Raw genomic sequence first — 23280 nt, forward strand, 5'->3', positions numbered from 1 at the left:
AAGATTTTGAATTCCTTTAGAATTCCCAAAGGAAACGGATATTGAGAACTTCTTTTAAAGATCTTTGTGTTTTGGATGTTGCGCAACATGTTTCTAGCAACATTTGTCTTCAGTTGTCAACATTTTCGTCTGCCCTTCGCTCTGTTTAATTCAAGTTTTCAATAATTTTGGGTGTATTTAGATTGCCAATGCTTCTTTTAATATATTAAATATATTTTGAAGTTCCTTCCAAGATTAAATATAAATTTCTACCTAACAAATTTCTCTTGCTTAAGGAATATTTGTCCATCAACTTTTTCGAGCGAATCCAATCCGCTTCAGTATTTGCTCAAATCTAGCTTGCTGCATAATTAAAAGTGAAAAAAAGAAGGAAAATGAAAACTCTCACCTATTTCCTGTCCCCCCCAATGCAGTGCAATTTTCACTTTTTTTTTCGTTGTGTCCGCCGTGTCGTCGCCGCTCCGTTTTCTCATTTTGTACAAATAGCCTCAAGGCGGCGCTGGCCGGGCAAACTTTCGAAATTTAACGCCGGGCACAATGGGGCACCAGGAATTGCCGGGACGGGCTGCCAGCCGCAGCAGTGGCGGAGAACAATTACGGGGAGTTGGTGGTACCCCCGGTTTTTCGGTCTTATGCAAACAGGAAACGTATAATGAACAAAGTCCGAACGAGTCACTCACTCGCCCGGCGGAGTTGCGCCGGAGAGAGCACGCGACTCGGCACTCTAGACTGTGCGGACTTGCGACTCCTCCCGGCCTGCTGGATGGCATTCATCCATTCATTTTTGAGCGGTTTCGTGGTTAACAACCGCTTCCTTATCCTTATTATTTTAATGCCTGCGGCAGCATTCCATCTTACTTACATTTTTCTCTCCTTCTCGCTGTCGCTGTTGTGGCTTAAATATTTTAGCTACCGCCAGCTACTAGTTGGGCGTCTGTCTGGGCCGGGTCTTTGTGCCCATAATTGGGGTTAACTGCGTTCAGCAGGTGAGGAAGCTCTGCTCCGTTCCGATCCGGTCCGCATTGTGTGCTAAAGTGTGCCAAAAGGAAGAGTACCATCCGTGGTGGAGTTTAATTTCAGCTTTCTTTATATTTTTTTTACCAGCCTCCGGCTTTGGGGCCAGCAATTAACTGCAATTGAAAGTGAAATTGAATTTGAATTTGCATCTGCACAAACAGAGAGAGATCCGGAATAGATGGTGTGTGCTTTTGACATTGGCCTGCCACCGGGGTGACAGAGTGTCAGAGTTGACACGCATGTTGAGAAAATTCAATTAAAAATTGTTGTGCTGCACTCTGTTGAGACTCCGTTCGGTCTCCTTTTATTTTTGCTCGCCGGCTCGGCTCATCGCCGATTCAGTTGATAATTATTTTTACGCGCCGGGTTGCAGGGTAAAGTGCATTAAAAATGCAAATGGCAACACTTTGCCACTTTGATGCCAGTGTTGCCAGTGTTGTCACGTTTGCCGTTTTATTAATTTATTAAATTAAAAACAACGCAAAAGGAGCGGCAGCAGTAGTACCGCGTCGGCGACTCCACACTGGCATGTGTAATTGTAAATTTATGAGCGTGCCACAAATAAAAAGGAGGCTCGGTACAGTAAAGTAAAGCAAAAAAAAAAAAAAGGTGAATCCACAGCAGGGGCAACGAGTTCAACTGGGGCGCACTGTCAATCGTGTTGCATGAATTATTAATTATTTGCTTTTCGCACACACACTGAGATACTACATGAGGGGGAAGTAGGGGCAAAAAGATACGCCAAGGCAGTGTTGCAATGCGGCAATCGGCTGTCAACTCTCCGCCACTTTGACAAGGGAAACACTAATAAAATTACTAACCAAAATGGCCAAAAAGGCATTCGATTCATTGCGTCACTGATTGCCAATAAAGAAGAGAAACCGAAATTAGTCTAATCTAATTACCTGTCACGCTTTATTGTCTTTAGCATAACGAAATGGATTTTGGAAAATAAAAAGTCAAAGCCTATGTTGGTTTTTTTATGTATCATCCCGAAAGAGGAAAAAATTTGAGGGGGAAATAAGAGAGATGAGTACTTTTAGGTGGGTAGGTAATGTGAGAGGCCAACCCCGAGGCGGAATGGCTGAGGATTCGGTATTCAGGACTCTCCTCCACCCCGACGCCTTATTTATCCTGCGTTTTCCCCCAGGGGACACACGGACTTTGGTATTTTCCAGCGCTCTCCCTCTCTCTCTTTCTCGCTCGGTGAATTATTCAGGCCTCAATCGATGGCTGGCCGAGCATCTTCCTCACTGCATACTGTACTGGGTAGTCTCCTCCTCCGCCCACTTCATATATCCCCCCTCAGTGCTGCTGACAGTTTATTTGCCAAATTGCTTGCATGTAATATGAAACTTTTTCTTCCTTTTCCGTTTCTGTTTCGAGGCTAATTTTTAGTTTAGGGAAGAACCAACAAAAAAAATGTGTCTGGGTGTGTGCTAAATCGAAAATCTGAAACACGCGTCACACAGCATTAAATGAGAAGGCAGGATCAGGAGATTTCCAAGGGGTGAAGAGTGGTTAGTTCACTAATACGGCATGACTCAACCGTTTTCCACGTAGAGTTGAATGCCAAAGCAACTTATCTGTGCTGGCATATCTTTATTCCTGGCTAAATGCACTAGGAAAACATAATATGTATTAAAAATATATTTTAAATTAAATATAAATGCCTGTAAACCAGGCTAGAAATTTAAATAAATTACAAATTAATTTAGTAATAACATTCTTAGTTTTTGGGTAGTTTACATAATAGATAGTTATAAAATATATAATATTACCCATACTCAATATACTTTTTCTCCCAGTGCCTTGTACCCAACCCCTTTTGTCCGCATCCTGACCATAATTCATAAAACATTTTAAATTTGAAAATCTGGCCGTGGAAGGGGGGGAATAATCGGGGAGAACACAGTTATTGTTGCGTTATAAATCTAATTAGAATATGGATGTATGTGTTCGGGGGCCCGTATCTGAATATGCACGTAGACTAAACCAATTTCAACCCCCCCTACCCCTACCCTACGGCACTGGGCTCATTTCATATGCTCACCGCATCTGGCCGCATCTGAAAATTGCCAATGGCGCCGTTGCGTCTGGGGCAATAAATTTGATTTGTTTCAAATTACAGTAGAACGCAACGCGAAAAATTGTATTTTCTCTTTCTTGGTGCATTTTTTTTTTGGGACTGAGCCGGTAAATCGAATTGAAACTGAAATCCTTGGCTGAGCTGCGGTTGCTCTTTGTGGGCAATTTTCATAATTTACATAAGCAAATCAAATTGTGAGCGTAATTCGAAGACAAAGGCTGCGAGGAGGAGAGTGGCAGTCTGAGTCGCTGGCTTAGAATGGAACTATGTTGAGTGGATGGCGTAGATTTCTTCGTCTCTTTATTTTCAAACTCACACTCAGACTCACACTCACACTCACTTGTTTTAGAAAAATTGTGTCAGCTTTTTGCGAAAGCATTTTCGCTCTAGCCTCCTTTGTTCCCGTCAATGCGCCAAAGGAATTTGGCTCAAGTGGGGCTGTGAAAGGATAGGATTGTCGCCTGGCAAAGTGTGAATCCAGAAACGGGGAAAGCCTTTGAAGTGAAGTGAAAGTGTTCAATACAACACTGCAGCACAATCGATGGGCAGAAGCACGCTTAGCAACACTGCACCGGTCACTTTCACACTTGACAGGCACCTTTTTTTTTTACGGATGTGTGTTTTGTGGATTATTCCTATTAATAATTGTAAAATTTCTGTACATATTGTGAAAGAAATCTGGACTCAAACCGAGTGCATTTTAGAAACCTTTAGTGAAATAAACGAATCCACGACACGGACATCACAGAAGCAGCAGAAGCCATTTATATATATTTTAAAGGTGTGCATCGAACTTCCAGAAGGAGACACTATGATGAGGACTTCGGAAACGTCATTTTGAGGCAGATTTCAAAAATAATTATAAAAAACCCACCCCGATCTGTTCCATTCGGGTTTCCAACAAGCCTCATTTCGGAGATTTTCTGGGTCCGTCATCAGGCGTTCGGTTTGCCGTCAAGCCTTTGCTTTCTTAAAGTGACAGACAGAGGTACCGAACACACACCATATTCTTTAGCAGTCTGTGTGTACGTACGCACATATATCTGGATATATGTCGTTTGGATCGTGACGAGGCCGCATCGGTAGCAATGTCCACTGCCCTGGCAGCGGCAACGGCAATGGCAGCGGCATCCTCGAGTGCCGCACCAGCAGCAACGACCGTCAGCAACACCACAAACACCACGAACACCACCATAGTCACAGCCACAGCGTCGCCGGCAACAAACAACAACAGTAGCAACACCACTACCATTACCACCCATTCAGCCAAGTCTACAATCACGGCGGGAATCCTTGAGCCAGTCGGAGGGATTGTAGTCGAGTCGCAGGAGTATCAGGCGGAGCAAGTGCCGCCGAACTACGAGCACAGCCTGGAGACGCCGGATCACCAGTTAATATTGAACAGTGCTCCGAAGCCACGGCGTCAGCGCAGGACCACAGTGGTGCACACATGCCCCAGGCCACCGGGTGGCTACAGGTACTCCATGGAATTTCTTTACGGGATCGGCAGTTGTATGGCCGGCACCACCCTGAATATAGCTACGCCTCTGTCGATAACGCCCCGCAGTGTGAGGACCACGCCCCCCTCGCTGGCCACTCGCATGCCTCTGCTGACCACAATGGGGATGCCAACCTCTGCATCGCCCCGTCCCATCGATAGTAATCTTCCGAGGAATCGTTACGCCATCGGCGTTGTGGGGCCAGGATCTCCAGGAGGACTCGCTGCAGTTTCAACGGTACCAGCAGCATCGCCGACTACGACCACTGTGACTGCCACACCCGGCACCTCGACTGGATCGCCTTCCACGGGTGTCCTGGCCGCTGGTTCCCCCGGAGCTCTGCCAGCAGCCCAATTTATATACCAGGGATATTTGCCCAACGGACCACAGCGGCGCCTGTGGCATGCGGAGAACGCGTTCTGGCAGTTCGACCGAAACTATCCGTACAACCAGGGCTATGCCTCACAATACGGAATACCCATGATGCCAGTGGGATTCGAGCATCCGTATGGTAGTCAGCGTATCATATATCCTGGCTACTACAGCCAGGCCTCCGGGCCATTCCATGCTGCTCCTGTGCCGGGCATACCAAGGGTCAGTCGCCACGTGGCCACCACTCCTCAGCAGCAACAGCCGAAGCAGCAACAGCAACAGCAGCAACAGCAGCAGCAGCAGCAACAGCAGCAACAGCAGCAGACTCCGGCGGCACAGCATTCCCCTCACTCCCAGCAGCCGACGACAGCGGTGAGTGGTGAAACCACCGAAGAACCAATTCCGGCACCGGGCATCACGTGGCGGCATGTAGGCCCCCCCGCAGCACAGCGCGACCGCTTGGGATCAGGACGACAGGCGGCAACTACGCAGAGCTCGACGGACTATCACAGGGAATCAAAGACATACTACAAGAGTGGTACGACCGGGAATGGCGGAGGGGCTCGCTTCAAGGCAGCACCCTTTGACCAGCAAATGCAACCAGGAAATTCAACAAGGAATTATCCGGGAGGAGGACCTGCAGTAGGCGGTGCTGTACCAACACCAGCAGCACCCCCGCCGGTAGCCGCAACAGCAACCGGATCCAGAGATCAGAATCCGTCAAATGCCAACCAGAGTCGCAACTATCAAGGATCGGCAACCAATCAGCATTCCAAGAGTCGTAGCCACGGAAAGAGAGGCGGCAAGAATTCGCAGGGCAAAGAGCGCACCTCGAACTCCTCCGGGTCGCTGTCCGCCTCCTCCTCAAAGTCCCACCTGGACAGAGCTGCCAGCTCGAATACCTCCATAGCCCCGCCAAAGCATCCCAATCGCTCCTACCGCAACCGACTTCGCTACATCAATGGCAATGATTCGCCCGAGCGTAAGACGGTGCCCATGGGTATGGCAGTGCCTGTTGCCACTTTCCAACAGCAGCCACAGCCGTCTGCTGTGCGCAGGGCTGGCAAGTTTCAAGGAGCAAATGCCTATCACGGACATGTGGTGGAAAGTGGCAAGCCAGTGGTCAGCCGGCAGCAGTCACGCTACTACCAATCGCGAAACATTGATGCCTATGTCTACCAGCCAGGACAATATATGGTTTACGCTACAGGAGCGCCTCCGCTAGGACTCGGCGGAGTGCTACACCCGGGACAAGGGTGCGCTGGCATAGCGATGGGAGTAGGAGGAGGACCTAGGATCGCTGGGAGTGCAAGTGGAAGGGGAAGTGGAGGTGTGGGAGGAGGGCATACGGCCACGGCCAGCAGCGCCACCTCGGAGGGAGAGCAGCCGCTGGACTCGGACTTTGATCAGCGCCAAGATTATGCTGACTTGGGTCTGGATCCAGCCAATGGCGGCTTCTCCTCCGACCTGGAGCCGCTTAGTTACAAGCAGGACACCTCAGAAATGGACGTGCATTCGTGTCCTCTATCCCATCCGTGTTCCGACATTGAGGCAACCGACGGCCAGTCGAATGACAGTGAGGCAATCAGCACGGCACCCAGCCAGGACAGCGATGCCACCGAAAGCGATTTGAGCGGTGCATCTGTGGAGTCGGTGGTGCGCAAGGTAATGGTCAATTGCCTAGCCTTTGCCACCGGGGCCGAGGTGCCCGATCTCAACGGTCCGAACCTGGTGCCCTACGGCGATATGCATTATCTCATGGAGCTGGGGTTCCATTCTCAAGCATCCATGACTAATGGCTACAGGACCTCCACGCATCACCCACCGCCAAATCCGGCGGTTCACCAACGTGTGAGAGGCATGAGCTGCTGCGGCGACATGTTGAGCCACTCGGCGGAAGAGGCGGGCTACAAATTGGAGCAGGATCAGCAGCAGCAACAGGATGGCAATGACGGAGGGAAAAGCCGCTACGAGGAAGCTGACTACATTTCGGCAGAATCCAGTCTCTCGGTCACTCCTTCCGCCTCCTCCAGCAAGAGTGCCGAGGCTCCGGTGTCCACCAGGGCCAATATCATCATGGTATGTCATCACCTTCGTTAAGTAACCTTTGCAGATGATTCTTTAACTAGTTTTGAAAGATGTTTTCAAAGCTTAAAGAAAATTCTCCCAAAAGAAACCACCTGCAAAGGTTATCAGGAATTAGTAATTATTTCTAAATCTGAAATTATCGTCCTAAGCCAAAGGAATCCCTAGAGGATGGACTTTCCCATGACATGAACAATCGATATTGGCGCGAGTTCTTTGGTTATACGCCAGCGGACCGCTTTCTGCTACGAGCCAAGCAGGTGGAGATGAAGCGTCCGCCAAAAACAGTGCCCGGCAGCACCAAGTGGGATTCCCTGTCCCTGTCCCTTTGGAGGAAGTTCCTGGAGGCCCAGCAGACCCGTCACATTTACAAGACCAAGATGCGCCTGTGGCGATTCATTTACACAGTGGCCATGGTGAGTTGGGATAATGTTAAAGCCAAGCCATATTTCGAGCGCTCTCTCCTCCGTCTCCATCATGGATCCGCAGACGACCTATCCAAGGTACGGCTTGTACCTGGTGGGCTCCTCGATCTCCCACTTTGGTTCCAAGTTCTCGGACATGGACATCTGCATGCTGGCCTGTACGAATCCGAACATTGATCCCAGAATGGAGGCCGTCTACCATCTGCAACTGATGAGGGAGCTGCTCAGCCGCACGAACGAGTTCCAGGACTTCAATCTAATCGAGGCCCGGGTGCCCATTCTGCGCTTTACCGATTGCCGCCACAAGGTGGAAGTCGACATCAACTTTAATAATTCCGTTGGAATCAGGAATACCCATCTCCTGTACTGCTATTCCCAGCTGGAGTGGCGAGTGCGTCCGATGGCCTTGGCTGTGAAACAGTGGGCCCAGTACCACGACATCAACAATGCCAAGAACATGACCATTTCCAGCTACTCGCTAATGCTGATGGTCATCCATTACCTGCAGGCCGGAGCCAGTCCGCCGGTTCTGCCTTGCCTGCACAAGCTGTATCCGGATAAGTTTGGCCTCCTCCTGCCCACCGACTTTGGCTACGTGGACATGAACGAGGTGATGAGTCCGTATCCCTCGGACAATACCCAGTCCCTGGGCGATCTCCTGATCGGATTCCTGCACTACTACAGTGTTTTTGAGTACGGCAAGTACGCCATCTCCATACGCGTGGGCGGCGTCCTGCCCGTGGAAGTGTGCCGGGCATCGAAGGCACCCAAGAACGACATCCATCAGTGGAACGAGCTGTGCATCGAGGAGCCCTTCGACCAGACCAACACGGCCAGGTCCGTCTACGATTCGACCACATTCGAGCGCATTAGGGCCATCTTCCAGGCCAGCTACCGAAGGCTGGAATCTACAAGGAACATCAGCTCCATTTTCGAGGACTACGATGGGCCCACCATTGTGATGCAGCAGCCGTCCGCAGATTCAGAGTGTGATTTCTACGAGGGCCAGCAGCATCATCAGCATCCAATGACCAATAGGCCGGTCTTCCGTTCTAATAGTGAGTTTCCCTCGCCCCGCCCCTTGAAACTAATGGTGGACAAGGCCACCACGGCCATTTGGACTGATATCAATATGAAGACGGACCAGAAGGAACCCGAGGAGCACCAGTCCAAGGACATGGGAGTGGACGATGACTCTGTGGCCACCGAGCCACCGCTTGCTTAACAACTCCCACCACCATTCGTAACATAAAACACTAAACAACAAAAGTTCACACACCACTCTCAAAAACAAGTCAACAAGACAACAACATTCATTTAAACCCCATCAGGACGTAAAAAAAAATTGAGACGTTGTGAAAGTAAGTTTTTTAGTAGCAGTTGCCGGACGCGTTTACACCAATTTAAATTTGACGTTGGATAATTATATATGCCTAGGGAATTTAGTGAAATGACCAAATAAAAAATTCACAAAGCATCCAAGGCAATGCAAAGTCGGTCGCAAAAAAAGCACTAAAATCTGCAAAAAGGCAAAGAAATATTTTCACCTCGAATCAAACGAACTACAACTAGTTTTTACCAGCTTCAAAGGCAATTAAATTGCTGAAAAATCCTGAAAAAAAAACTTTAAATTCAAAATAAAATCCCAAAAAAATATATATAAAAATTATAAAATTCGAAAAAAAAAAAAGAAAGCAGCACTAGCGATAGTTTAGTGAAAATTTGTGAGGCAGGGCGAGATACCCAGAATAATGCAGGGATGTAGGCTTTTATAGGATGAAGGTTTACACTTTTATACCTGCACAAAAAAATCAAACAAAAACAGAAACAACACTCTAAAAAAATAAAATAAATGGAAAATCAAAGAAAAAACACTAAAACCCAAGAAAATGCTCCACAAAAAAAGTACACAATACATTTTTGTAACAAAATAAATGTAAAAATCGCGCTAAACATCTACGCAAAAATGCTTACGAGTTACGATTGAGTTTTTAAAGCTCAAGCCAGAACTTAGAATAATGTTTGATGATAGCGCCAAAAAAATGATATACAAATAAATAAAGCTAACACGGCAGAGGGAAGGTTATTTTATTATAATTATTATTATTTCTCAATATAAAGCTCTCAACGTAAAAGAGCCAGAAAAATTGTATTTTGTAATATGATTTTGATTGTCATAGGAAACCACTTTCATTGGATTAACTAGGTAATAATTACTTGAAATATTCACTGCACATGTGTGCATATATTTTAACCAAATGAAATCATCCATCATCGGACCATTAGTTGACGGTCTTCATTTCAACACTAGGACTCGAACTCGGACTGGGACTCTCTGGGGTCCGAATGAAATTATGTAGGATGCTCAATTTGATATTCCGCTCTGATTAATTCTTAGTGGTTGCCGTCATCATCGAATATCACCCTTGGGACACACATACACACAACTCCGAATGTCCGGAATTCTCGCACATGTTTCAGTTTGGCAATTATCTAAGGAAATCAAATCAAATCATTGATGCAGCTGTTACGCAAGGGCTGCTGGGTGCTGAGTGCCTAGTGCCTAGTGGTGGTGACCGATGGACAATACCATCTATCAGTCTATCTGGGGGCGTGGTCGAAACTCTGTTACCATCCGCATCTGTTCGTGGAAATTGCTAGAGAGAGAGAGAGAGAGAGGTGAATGCGGGCGGGTATCGATGACAACCAAAAATGTCAGTGCAGCAAATTATTTCATCAATTGCAATGCTCGATTTCAGTGCATCGGGGATGTAGCCGTAGAGCTGGTGGTTCTCTCCTGTCCCGTTTTGGGTAATTGATATAATGCCAATGGGTTCCTGTATTCCAGAGACGAGACTTCTGTCCTCGCCCACCTAATGGCGTCGAACTGTCAACGGGATTTGGATTGGATTGGGATTGCGATGGCAATTGGGATTTTGGGTGGGTGGTGCGGTGTGGTGCTGTGTGGTGTCTGTAATGCAATACCGTGTGGCATCGCCAATCACCATTGCCATAATCATCATTATCATTAACGCAGCCGAACAATTGTCACACTAATTTGCGCATATGTGCAAAAATGTTTGACAATTAAACGCCGCAGCCAAGTCCCTCGATCATTTTTCATTCTCCCAAGTAATTAATGTCTTTTGTTAATGGTAATGCATTTGCATTCGCAATTGGAATTATACCCCAATTCAGAGCTAAGACAATTTGCACAACAAAGGGCGCTGGCTATGGAATGCTGAAGGATGAACTTCATTAAAATTTTGCACGGCCCAGCGCAGGATTGAAAGTGGGATTGGGATTGGAAAAATAGAGAGCAGCAGCTGCTGCATTAAAATTCCTGTCCGGGATTTGCTCTTTGGTCTTGAATAATTATTCATTGTCATTGTAATTGGCGTGCCAGGCGCTAAATGGAATCATAAAAGGGAGCACCGGGCAGGGGCAGTGGGAAAACTCCGCCTGTGCTCACAATTTTCATTTTTCCACCAGCCAGCCACCAAATTGAAGTTGCTCGATTACTTGGACACTTTTTTTTTTTTTTTGCTGCCTCCCACATGTCGAGAGGTATTCTTTTTTTTTTTTGTGCTGCTGTCCTGGAGAAAGAGCGATTACTCCCCATGGGTCTCGGGATTGGGATTGGGTTTTTGGTCTCGGTTTTGGTCTTGGCTTTTATATTGTTTGGGACACGTACGGGAATTTTCATTCGATGTCATTTCAATTTTCCTGTGCTCCTTCTTTTTTATGGACGCACAGAGACAAAAAGGGTTTCGATTGGAAAGATGCAGCTAAAACACAAGGACCTGACATGGGATTGCGTTTCTATCGCCGCCTGCCTCTGTCGCTGTCGCTGTCCCTGTCCCTGGACACTCTATCCTTTGGGCCTTTGTTTTCTTGTTGGTCACTGAGCAACAAATTACCTGAGGCAGGTGAACAACGACTGCAAAACCAAAAGGACTCACTGCTCACTCCTTGGTGTGGACGAAGGAATGAATAAATGAATGAATGAGTGCCCTGAAGGGGGTAAGGGAATGTGCGAGTGCAAGACTGAGTGACTTCTGATTGGGTTGGCCACCTAGGCAGCTTTATTTTAAAGAAAGAAAGAAATAACCCTTAATGCCATTTTAAAGCAATTAAACAAGTTTGTTCAATAACAAAGAGAGTGATAAGAGATAACGCTTATCAAGTCAGATATCAGGGAATTTTATCAGAAAGAACATATTATATTTTAATTAACTTTAAATACTTGTAATGCCATTAAATATTTAATTGTTTACTACATTTCCCCCCCTTATTTGCTCTTCTAATTGCAGGTAAGCTCATTACGTCAATCCTTTTTAACACACCACAAAAGCGGCAGAATCAACAACAATAATAACTAATGTTAGCGTAAGTGCTTGTCTACAATTTTAATTAGTTTTAAATGCAATTTAATGCATTTGTTTTCTGTTGTGCGTTTGCTGTGTGTGTGTTTTTTTGTGCCATGTTTTGGTTTGCCAAATGCTGAAGCACTTAACATTATTTTAGACTCGGAGAACGAGCTAGCTGCATTGAATTTAAATTTGAAAACAATAAATCATTTCTACCTTGTGATGATAAATGCCGTGAATAATTTTATGCAGATTAGTGTGGGGGCATAAATGACTCACATGTGTGTGCATTCCCGTACAATTAGAAACGCATTAAATATTTAAAAGCCAGCCATGGATTATTGCTTAAAATAAATATTTATGTTATGTTTGCTTTTGGCTTGATTATATGAACTCTCCCGCAAAGGGTAATGAACTGCATTTATTTCGCCAAATACATATGTCCTTGGGCTTTCCAATCTTTTACGATTCGCTATAAAAAAGAACGGGTGACACACGACCTTTTCGTAAAAGAGTTTATTCCCTTAGTTTTATGGCTCATTTGGAGTTTGTTTTTCAGTTTCCGCCCCTCGCATTGAATGAAAACAACTCAATTTCTGTAATGACCACGCCTTGCCGATAGTTAAACGCTCAGGACATAACTATTTCAAAAAGAAACAACGAAAGAAAATCAATCAATGTAAAATGGGGGAAATCCCCTTACTATAAAGCTTTAAGGCGTGTCGCTGCCACGCCCTCAGCCGGCGCCTCCGCCTCCGATGTCGCCTTTTCCGCCGTTTCGGCAATCAAGCTCATTTATTATGCATTTTTCATACGAGTATGATGGCGTTATTCCTCTTTTTTTTTTGTATTTCGGCGAACTCTGTGCAGACAATTTAAAATCAACCGCAGAAAAAGCAGAATGGCTGGAAAATATCCTGCAAGGGGAAGGAGAGCGTCAGAGAATGTGAGGGGCAGCGACACGCATGCCAGCCAGAGTTGCCGCCTTCATGCGCGAGGACGAGGACTGTGACAACCGATGGCAAACAAAATCGATCGCAAAAATCCACGCACATGCACAAATTACCCGCATTTTTTGTTTATGGGAAAAATTGAAATTCATGCAGAACAGCCCAGCCCTTCATCATCCGTGTCCATATCCATATCTGCCAGAATATATCTAGCTGCAATCCATATCCCTGTCGTATCGCTGTCATCAATGGCCCCCTAACAATCTGGCGATAAAGGTTTCTCCTTAAACAGTTGTGGCCGAAAAAATAGATACCATTTATGGGTTCAAGTCGAAATGTTTAAGTTCAAGAAGTGTATAAGAAATGTGTGTTTCAAAATTGGAGGCTAGATTCAGCGGTAATATAAGCATACTTTCTGTGCTTACTGTGCGGATGCTGGTCAGAGAAATTAGTATCAAAATATTTCCTAGGTATTTTTCAACTGCTATTAGTTCGACCATCGCTGTTATTCCTTGCAAAGAATTGTTTCTTTTTTTGGGGGGAAACGTTGAAGAGTTACAAAAAGAGTTTTTTGGCGAGGGTCGCTTGCTTGTTTACCTGGCCCCCGAGGGTTGCCACATGCACATTTGCATATCGTTTCAAGTGCGAAGCACTGGGGGTTGGGGGCACAGAAGTTGAATAGGCGTGGCACTGCTTATCGCCGCAACACTTGCCGCGAACGGGGGCAAGTATTTCCGTTGCCTGGGCACGCTTGTTAGTCAAGCGCGCGAGTCAGCGGAGGAGCTCGAGGCGAAAAGTGGAAAAGGGGCAAGTGTCAGCTCTGCGGCGGAGTTCAAGTCGAAGTTGCTGCTGCTGGTTGTCGCTTAACGATTTCGTGTCATTTTTTGCATTTCCTTCTTGTGCAAGGCTTTCAGTTTTATACACTCCCCCCACACCGCCTGGATTTTCCGCCTGCGGTTTTCCATCCGTTTTGAGTGTGCGACGGCCAGTCTTATCGCGTGCTACCTGTGTGGCACCTTCAGACAGCCACAGACTGAGAGAGAGTGATACAAATTAAAGCAAAAATAGCAAGAGCACAGAAAAAAACATTTAAGAAAGTCATAAAGAAAAGAAAATAATAAGAAAAACAAGACGGCTTGGAGGGAAATGCATACTGTGGAAAATAAATCACAAAGTGGGAGAAGCGGTTGGTCGGTTGTAAATTTCCCTGGCCCCTCGGTGTACGTGTTAAAAACTTCTCACGTGTCAGTCGTTAGGATCTTTGGAAAGTGAAGAAGCAAAGTCGCAGGACTCGAACGGATGTTCGCTCTATCTGCAATGCAGAAGATAACTTTTGCCGCTGTCTGGCGGCGGCATAACATTTGCATTTTCGCCCCGCTCGATTATAAGATTTCGTTATAGTTATGCCGCCAAATGATGAATGTGCCAGGGCCAAAGCAAAGTGTCTGCAATTAGGAAAGGCAGGAAAGGCAGCCAAGATGCCACCGAGACCGGGGGAATCCCTTCAAGAAGTTGTCGCCACGGCCCGCGAATCCGATCAATTAAAAAGCAACTTACGGATGCTGGTGGTGGTCATGGCTGCCGACTGTCAGCTCCTTGGCGCTCAGTGTGATTAATTTCAGGGCCCATTTGCATGCGCCATGGTGAATGATGCCATAATCCTTGCAGCTCCTGTCCCTTCCTACAGCTTCTGGGCCATTCTTTGCTGCAATTTTAAGTAATTTTACGCCTTAACTAGAGGGTATTGTGAATATGTTAAGCAGCTGGAAGCTGTCCAGAAGTTGGGAGAGTAAATATTCTCAGGAGACTTGTGAAGAAAATGTAAATAAGCAGCAGTTCAGGGGTTCGTTTTTTTAGGAGAATAAATAATTAAAACCCTTACTAACCTTAAAAGAACCTAAGATATTTGTTTATAATTATTAAGAGTATTTAACCTTCGACCATTTTTATACCCTTGCAGGGTATTATAATTTCAGTCAGAAGTTTGCAACGCAGTGAAGGAGACGTTTCCGACCCTATAAAGTATATATATTCTTGATCAGCATCAACAGCCGAGTCGATCTAGCCATGTCCGTCTGTCCGTCTGTCCGTCTGTCCGTTTCTACGCAAACTAGTCCCTCAGTTTTAAAGCTATCTCAATGAAACTTTGCATATAGTCTTCTATATGCTCTCACTGCTATATATGTCGGAACGGGCCGGATCGGACGACTATATCATATAGCTGCCATACAAATGTTCGATATATTTTTAGAAAAAAAATTATAACTTTGCTGTTTTTCAACATTTTTGCACCATTTTTTAGATATGGCCATTTTATATTATTTCTGAATTTTGGCATAAATTTTATGAAAATCGGACGACTATATCATATAGCTGCCATAGGAACGATCGGGAAATTAATAGAAAAAAAATTATATATTCGTTGTTTTTCAACGTATTTTCATCTACTCCGGGATATAAGCTTATTTTATTATTCTAGAATTTTGGTATAAATTTGAAAAACATCGGACAACTATATCATATAGCTGCCATATAAACCGATCGGTAGATGTATACAAAATGTAAAGCTGGGAATGCAAAACTGTAACTGTCAAACTGTAAACATAATAAGTATAGGTAAAATGTAATGAAATAATATCTGCAAGGGTATACAAAATTTGGCTGGCCAAAGTTAGCTTTCTATCTTGTTTAAATTTAAATATTTTACTCTTCATTCCGCCACTGGAGAAAAGAAATTAAAAAAAGCATGCCGCTCTGTCTCCGGGTTTTCCTGGCAAGGATAAGGCTTAAGTGTCTGCCGGGGCTCAGACTCCTTCCTACCTGGTGGTCCTGCGTCCCGTTTTTTTCACCAGGACCTGGACAGCGTTGCAGTCCGCGCTGCAAAGAATATTACAAAAAACGTGCCAAACGTTTATTTAAAAGGATTTATGTGCGTTACGTGCTAAATGTGAAATAATAATTTTTCTTTCTTCTCTCGCTCCCGCTTTCGGACTCGTCCTCTTTTTTTTTTGTAATGCCTTGGCCAGTGCAGGATGCAGCAGCGAGTAGCTGCCACACTGTTAATCTCGCTCCTCTCCTTCTGCGTGGCATTAACTCAAGTCCTTTTCGCAATTTTTATTGAGCTGACTGGACGCATGAAATTTTTGTGGGTAAACTCTCGAGGCTCTCGCACTTTCCAACTGAGATTTTTCCGGCTACGAGACTTAATTGCATTTCTTCGTCAGCTTCTTCTACTTCTTGTGCTTCTTATCTGTGCTGTGGGTTTTAAGTGCTGGCAGAAAGGAAAAGTTTTCTCTTTCAGCCTTCGTCCTCGTCTTAGTCTCTCAATTTTTGCGGCTGCCATTGCCAATTTCTGGCTTTCTCCAGGCAATTTCTTTATTTGTATTGAAATCGAAAATGCGTAGCTGGGGAATAGCAGAGAGAACTAGAGAACTGGAGGAGCGTAGAACGAGAAGAGTGGCCACAACAATGGCCAGGACACAAGTCCAAGTCCAAGACCAAGTCCGTGTTCATTTTCCCAGTTGGGTTTCCACTTATTATTGCCGCCGCCTCTGTCCTTCACAGCAGTATTTCTGCCTCCTTCTAGGTCCGTCTGTGCGTTTGTTTTGCACCCCGCACGCATATAGCATAATAATTAGGTGGAGAGTCAGTCGTCCTGCTGCCAGACTCGTCCTTCGTCTGTCTGACTCTCCATTCAGACAGAGGGAGAAGGCAGGCACACGATATAGACTGAGATATGGGGTCACAGTTTTGTACAGTTCATTTTGCGGCGCACAAAGTTTCTTAATTTTTTCCTCGCCTTTTGTCTTTGGCAAATGGGAAACACGAAACAAAAAGAGAAAAGTTTTAATATGATTTGCAGTCAGACATTTTGGCCGTTGCCAGCAGCTAAAAATAATTAAAGCCAACTCGGGAGCAGGCTTCATCTACTTAAAGACCTGAGCTCCCTTTTCCATGGCATCCTTCAGCTGGGCTCTTGAACTTTACTTAGTCATAACTTATGCATATGCATCTTGGCCTCCAGGAATGCTGCGGATAATTGGGCGTGGCCAAGCACACCTGGGAGGGTAGCGTGTGTGTGTTTGAATAGTTTTTGTCGTAGCGTTTTTCCACTGAAATTAATTTATATTGAATTTTATGAAGAAAATTAACATGTTAGGAGGATTATAGTTTACATAAGTAAATGCTCATAAAATATTATTTATTTAATCTTAAATTATAGGAAATAAGTACACAATTTCTTATGGAAACATAGGCTTTTTCCCAATTAAATATATCTCTTTGATCACCTTTATTTTACATTGCTTTAGCCAGATTCCTTTGGAACTCTTAAATTCTGTTCTTAACGTTTTACTCTTTTAATTTTCGTACCTTTTCTTTTCGAGTGTAGACAATGTGTTCCTTTTTCAAACTTCAGCCTCGTCTTTACTTTTTTTGTGCCCAACTTATTACCTTAAACTTGGCGAAAAGGTTGTTGACTGGCTGCAATTTGTTGACACAGACAGGCGACTCCTAAAGTGGGCGTAAGGATATGGGACCGTACGTGTGCACATGTACATATGTGTGGTAATAGAAGGAGTGGGGCTAGGTATCCTTGCTGTGCGACTCTTGGGCATGTGCATTTGTCTAAGGCGCTGGCAAATTGAAATTCATATGCGAAAAGTGTACGCTGACTCTTTCGTTTCTTACTCAGCCTGCTTTTGCCACATTTTCCGCCCTGAATTTTCCTTGCCTGGGTTTTTTTTTCGTCACTCATTGTTTTGCATTTGTGGAGAGTGCATTAAGAAGCGCCTGGCTTTCTTTTGTAATTTTCATTAGCAAACGCAGTAAATGCTGATGGGATGTGATGTCCTTTCCTCCACCGAGTTGACCAAGCTGCAATAATCCTCTTCTCGTCTGTGCTCTGGCTGTGAGTGTCGAAAGCTTTAAAGGCGCTCAAGTGAAAGTAATCGCCTTGGCCAGTAGTGCATTTCAGCATTTTATGTTTGTCTAATTCAATTAAGCCGAAAGAGGAGTTATAAAAATGGGGACTTGAGCCAGACCTGACCACAAGAGAAGCTGAGAATTTGCGGAAATATAAAAACTAGAAGAGGAGGCTCTTTAAGTTCCTTAAAGTCTTAAAGGCGCCTTGAAATCAAGTCAAGTTGCTATCTCTTCCGCAACGCTGGCTGCGGCAATAAAACTTCAATTAAATTAAATAAATCTCTGTAAAAATGCGCAACTTTTCCATCAACCCGGCAACAGAGAGAGAGAGAGAGAGCAATCAACAAACAGCCTGCGGTCATCATTAAATGTCTAATTTATTTCAAAAACAACAACAAGAACAGGAGCAACAACTTGGCCGAACGGGAAAATTCAGTTTTCACAACGAGATTTTCCATTTTCCTTGGCCAGAGCCCAGCCACAGCGCTCTCTCGCTCGTCGTAAAAATTGATTTAATAAAACAGGCACGTTTCCATTTGAAGTGCTGTAAATTTTAATTTAGTTGTTGCTTCTCGCACAGCTGCGACACGCCCCCACTTTTCCAAAGGGAGGTGGCTAACTGGTGGATGGGCCAGGGTTCTCTGGGCGGAACATCATCAAAGCCGAGTGGAAAACTTTGATAGAGATCACACGACGGACGGCCTTCATTAACAATTGGGGGGAGGGAAGCGGCGTGAAAGAGGAGCGGAACCGCTTCCTCGGAACGGAACTGACTTGTAAACCATCTTTGGTTGTCATTTATTTTCTTTGTTGCTTTGTTTATTATCTCTTATCATCGCAAAAGTTCCACTTTAATGAGTTTTATCTGAGAGGTGGGCGGCCCCGGAAAATTGACTGCTATTTTCAAAGGCCGCGAGCTGTGAACCCGCCACCGAAAAGAATAAATACTTGGAAGGCAATCAAATGGAAAATATGCTGCTGTTACTTTGTTATTTTGCTACTAAATTTATGAATATTTATGAGAGTGACAAAAGTTTTATGCAAACCAAAACCAAACCAAACCGAACGAAACGGAACTGAACTGAACCCCTCCGCGGAGACCTGTTTAGTTTTGCCTCGTTGTTTATTTTATTTAAATGCGCCTTCAGCTATGCAATTGTATATTAATTCCCCCATGCCAGTACCCTAGACAGCGACAAATGCTAACTGACAAGACAATTTCGCTGGGGTTTGCTCGCTGGCTGGGCTTCTGGTTCCTGAGCAAAAGTTTTGCCGGCTTGGAGGATCCCCAGCAGCTGACAGCCATGGCAACAGCAGCTACTATACACAACAAAACTTGCCACTGACACACGTTGACATCGAATTATGCAAAAATGGCAAAAGGCGAATTAAAAATGCAAATTCACTGCGACCAAAGTTGAAGGACACCCCTAAAAATACACACAGCCATCCACCTCTTGGCAGGAAAATGGAAAATGGAGCGACGGGTATACCATGTCCAAGAACTAATCAAGTCTGCCTGACAGTCGTGGGCCGGAGACCTAGACATTATTTGATGATGCTTGAATTGACTTGGCCAAGTCAAGTGGAAATATCACATTTCGTTCGGCTGGGACACTCTGTGTTTTTTGGGGGAAAACCCAAAATATTAGCCAGGCAAAATGCCTTCTTGCTGCTTGAACTTGGATTTTTTCCCTGGGAGAAACGTGAACTGAAATGATAATTGTGTGGCTATCTGCTGGAAAATCTATGGAAGATTGAATTTCAGCAAAATATTTAAATTTACCAGAGTAACTTTTTCAAATGAATATTTCGATTTGTAATGGCATTTGGTGAAGAAGGTGAATAATTTATGGCATTTCAAAAAGATTGCAGGAATTATACATGAATTTAGATATTTAATATTCAAATGACAATAAATTTATAGATTAAAATAGATTTAATAGATGTTTAAAAGCTTTAATATATTGTAGATTAAAGAGTAATTCCTCAGTCGTTGGTTCGATCTCACCTTGGGTAAAACATTTCATTATTTCTATTCATTGACTTTAGTTGGCAGCTCACGCCTCCGCTTAGTATGCGCTTCAATTGAAATTGTTTTGCGGGTGGGTTTATTCATGTGATTGTCATTCGCTTACGCATGAAAATGCGCTCTGCCGTGCACATGAAAATAAATTGAAAAAATGCCTTTGGCTTGGCTCCTCTTCGTTTCTTCAGCAGCTCAGTCCGCCAGCCAGCCAGTCATCGCTTTGTCAATCTGTCGCTTTTCATATTTTCAACATTTTCCCTACAAAATAGCTTAACTGCCTGTGTCAGCTGCATGCGGTTGTGGTGTGCTACTGGATGGCATAGCCAGGCCTGGATGCCTGACTAAAGGTTGGGGAATGTGGTGAGGATGAGAGGAGGTGTGGTGGTGTGGTGGCGGCTCCCCCCAAAAACCCAATAAGTATGCAGTACGGTTTGCCATTGTCAACTGCCTCTGATTGCTGCCTGAAATGCTCAGAGCTTCTTACCTGACATTACGTATACGCCATGCTGTGTCGCGCAGAGTTTTTATTGCTTTCGATTTTCATTTTGACTGCTCGCACGTGCGACGACACGAAGGGAAACGGTAACAGGAAAAAGGGAGGTCCTCCCTTTGCCGTGTCCTAAACTTTCCAGTTCGATGGCGTAAATTTTCTTTAAGCATTATTTTATTACATATTTCCCAGGCAGGCAGGCAGGCAGCTCAGACGTCTTGTCCTTTTCATCCGCTGCTTGGCTGGGTTTGTTTTCGCTTTGCGTGAAATTCAATTTCCCATTTGCCACACATACAGTTCATGTAACCATCTGAGACTGTCTTGGCTTTACTTTTTCCCCTTTTTCTTGTTCTTTTTTCTTTTGCCATCCGACACTCTCTCTATTTTTCCGGCTCCCGATATAGAGATATTCATTCAGCCTGCCACACGACTTCATTTTTGCATAAACTGAGAGTACAGAGCAGAGAAGTGGCCAAAAATAAGCCACTACAGTGTGTTTTAGTTGGAAAAATGTATAAAGTTAAATATAAACTAATTTAAAAGCTTGAATTAACAAACGTCTTGAGTGATTTCTGGATTCTCCTCCCCAGAATTAAGAAACTTCTCTTAGGCTCTTTCTCTTTTTTATTATCTTTAAAGGAAAAAATTTAATTCAACGGACTGTGACTGTGTGTTATGAGGTTGAGCTACCACAATTTTTACGGCGGCACCCTGTAGTTTAATCGTTTTTGCCGCTTTCCCTATTTTGCCATTGCCAAGGCTCTCTCAAGCCCCATCGCGTTCCGCTTTATGGTATCCTTTCGTGTGTGTGTTTCAATGGCTTCCCTGCTTATCTGCAGACGCCATCGCTGCCGCCGATTTACTTTTCCGTTCGCTCCGCCTTTCCTATTTTTTTTTCTTGTTCGTTGCAGGGTTTTTCTTAACGGTTGGAAATTCATTGCAAATATTCTTGATTTTTATTGCGTTCGCTCGCAAGTGAAATTGCTTAAAATGTATTTGAGTTTTGCTTTCTTTTTTTTTCTCGTTTTATTAGTTGTGCAATGCTAGACATTTCTGGCCTGTTATCCCTGTTTCGTCCTTTTGGCAGGCCAAAATGCCTGCAGAAACAATTTGTTCCTCGCTTTTTTGAGGCCCTTTCTTGGCTTGGCTTTTCTTTTGTTGTTTTTATGGAATTCCTTTCGGGTTTATTACTTTGTTTTGTGCCGGGTTCTTGGCGAGATTTGGTCGAAATTCGTTCTGTTTATTTGGCCCGAACATGCAAACGTTTTTGTTGTTTGTCCCTCTTGTCTTGTGCCCTTTGAAAGCATTTCTCACATTTTTCATGTGCATTATCTCAACCGATTTTGACATAATTTATGTGGACAATTCTAGCTATGGTTTCGGATCGCTGTTCATTTCTTTATTTTTGATCAAGTGAGCAAAAATGTGCATTTAATTGTGACTCATTTACATTTTTTCCTTGGTCTCCACAAAAAAAAAAGGGTCACCTAAGATACACACAGAACCAACCAAGAACGATAAAAAAAATAATACGAAAAATACAAAATAAAATATAAATCATACGCACCATTTAACAATGGCGAAAGCTGCGCCATTGCCAATCCGCAATACAATGGCACACATAAAAAGCAGCGCAGCAACGCTTTCAATATCACTTATAATGCCACGCCCCCCGGCAACCCTCGCCCTCTCGCCTTCCGCCCCTTGAAGCTGCTGCCATTTGCAACGGAAATCAAGTCGCACATGCGAAAGTAAAAATTCAAACAATTGTGGAAAAGCAACAGCAGAAGGACGCCGAGCACAAACACTGGAGAGAGCGTAGCATATTTAAAGTGAAATTCTGCAACATTTAACCCAGAAGGCAGTGGGGCGGGGGCTGTCCATTTGCCACTGTTTGAAATGAGAAGGACGAAGGACCGAACAAAAGGCAACAAGCTGCTCTGAGGTAGAACAAAAAATATATATAGAGTATATACTACCTTCTTTCCAAAGCGAGAAGGTCAGGAGCTGAGCGTAAAAAAAGTCTAATGAATGTTGAAATTCAATTACAAAAGCGAAACAAAGCGAAATCGCAATCGAAGCGGGAACAAAGCAGAAAGGGAGAATAGAGAGCCGAAGAATGGAAAATTGAAAGTGAATATGCTAAATGCTGCCAATGACGATGCTGATGCTGATGCTGATGATGATGATTCTCTGGATGCCAAGGGGCTGATTGTTGCCGCTCAATTGGCTAAAGGTTCGATGATGATAACGTTGCCAGTGCCCCAACGATTTCCGCTGGGAATTGCTGCCAGCCATTACAGGAAGTTTCAAAATAAAGCTAAAGCAATGAGCTTTAAGAGAGCTTAAGGGAAAAATTCATGGAAAATCCAAAAACTCCAAAAATATTTTAAAAACTAGATTTAGAAGAAAATGAAAAAAAATTACCAAAGGCATAACGACCAAGGCTTCAACTTTTAGTCTTTTTGTCATCTTTTCTTTTCTCGTACTAACAATTGACTTTAACTCTAGCACCGCCAAAGTTTTGTTATTAAATACAACTTGAATGTGCTGAATGCACAAAATTTTGAAGATAAAACTTTACAACTTTCGGTTTTCAATTTATACTACTTCGATGTTATTTGAATCGGTTTTCCTTGCAACTTTTTTCCAGCCAGCTCAAGAACTTTAAGAGGGGGACTCATGTGGCTGCGGAAAATGGGAAAATGGGAAAAGGAAAACCATTGCATACTCGCAGGCTTTTCAATAAGCATAAAATAAGCAACTGCAGTGGCATGGGCAGGAGCCCTGGGAGAGTTGAGTTTAATATAATGACACATTTTATGATTGCATTTGCTTGGCCGGCTTGGCCCTGGCCCCGGCAAGTCAGTGCAGCTGGTCAATCTCACGTCTCACGGATGGGACATAAAAAGTTGGCCAACCGAAGGGGGGGATCCAAGTGAGCTGCAAAGGAGGAGCTGGGCCACTGCCCAAGGAGGCGAGCGTTGCAAAGTCAGCACATTGTGCAAAAAGGGAAGGCGAAGGCGTTGCC

General features: G+C 44.4%; 2 protein-coding genes and 1 long non-coding RNA gene across 10 annotated transcripts in view; 2 read left to right on the forward strand and 1 right to left on the reverse strand.

Annotated features, from left to right (window-relative positions):
- The window catches only part of SKIP (Shal K[+] channel interacting protein), a 163364-nt gene that overhangs the window by 83542 nt on the left and 56542 nt on the right, over positions 1–23280 (forward strand). The window lies entirely within an intron of this gene.
- Positions 3703–9573, forward strand: Gld2 (GLD2 poly(A) polymerase). The gene is made up of 3 exons (XM_017167803.3): positions 3703–7056; positions 7215–7478; positions 7552–9573. Exons 1-3 carry the CDS (start codon positions 4195–4197, stop codon positions 8710–8712), a joined length of 4287 nt encoding a protein of 1428 aa, XP_017023292.1. The 5' UTR covers positions 3703–4194; the 3' UTR covers positions 8713–9573.
- LOC138928887 (uncharacterized) lies at positions 21257–22409 on the reverse strand. The gene is made up of 2 exons (XR_011445295.1): positions 21817–22409; positions 21257–21736 (listed from the first exon to the last, which is right to left on the reverse strand). It is a non-coding gene; the product is annotated as an uncharacterized lncRNA (long non-coding RNA).

Source organism: Drosophila kikkawai, chromosome 3R (genome assembly GCF_030179895.1).
Source record: "Drosophila kikkawai strain 14028-0561.14 chromosome 3R, DkikHiC1v2, whole genome shotgun sequence".
Lineage (NCBI taxonomy): Eukaryota > Metazoa > Arthropoda > Insecta > Diptera > Drosophilidae > Drosophila > Drosophila kikkawai.

Coding starts and splice junctions, on each gene's coding strand:
- Gld2 (XM_017167803.3), top strand. CDS start 4,195: ATGTCCACTGCCCTGGCAGCGGCAACGGCAATGGCAGCGGCATCCTCG. Junction 7,057..7,214: donor CCAGGGCCAATATCATCATG/GTATGTCATCAC, acceptor TATCGTCCTAAG/CCAAAGGAATCCCTAGAGGA. Junction 7,479..7,551: donor TCATTTACACAGTGGCCATG/GTGAGTTGGGAT, acceptor ATGGATCCGCAG/ACGACCTATCCAAGGTACGG.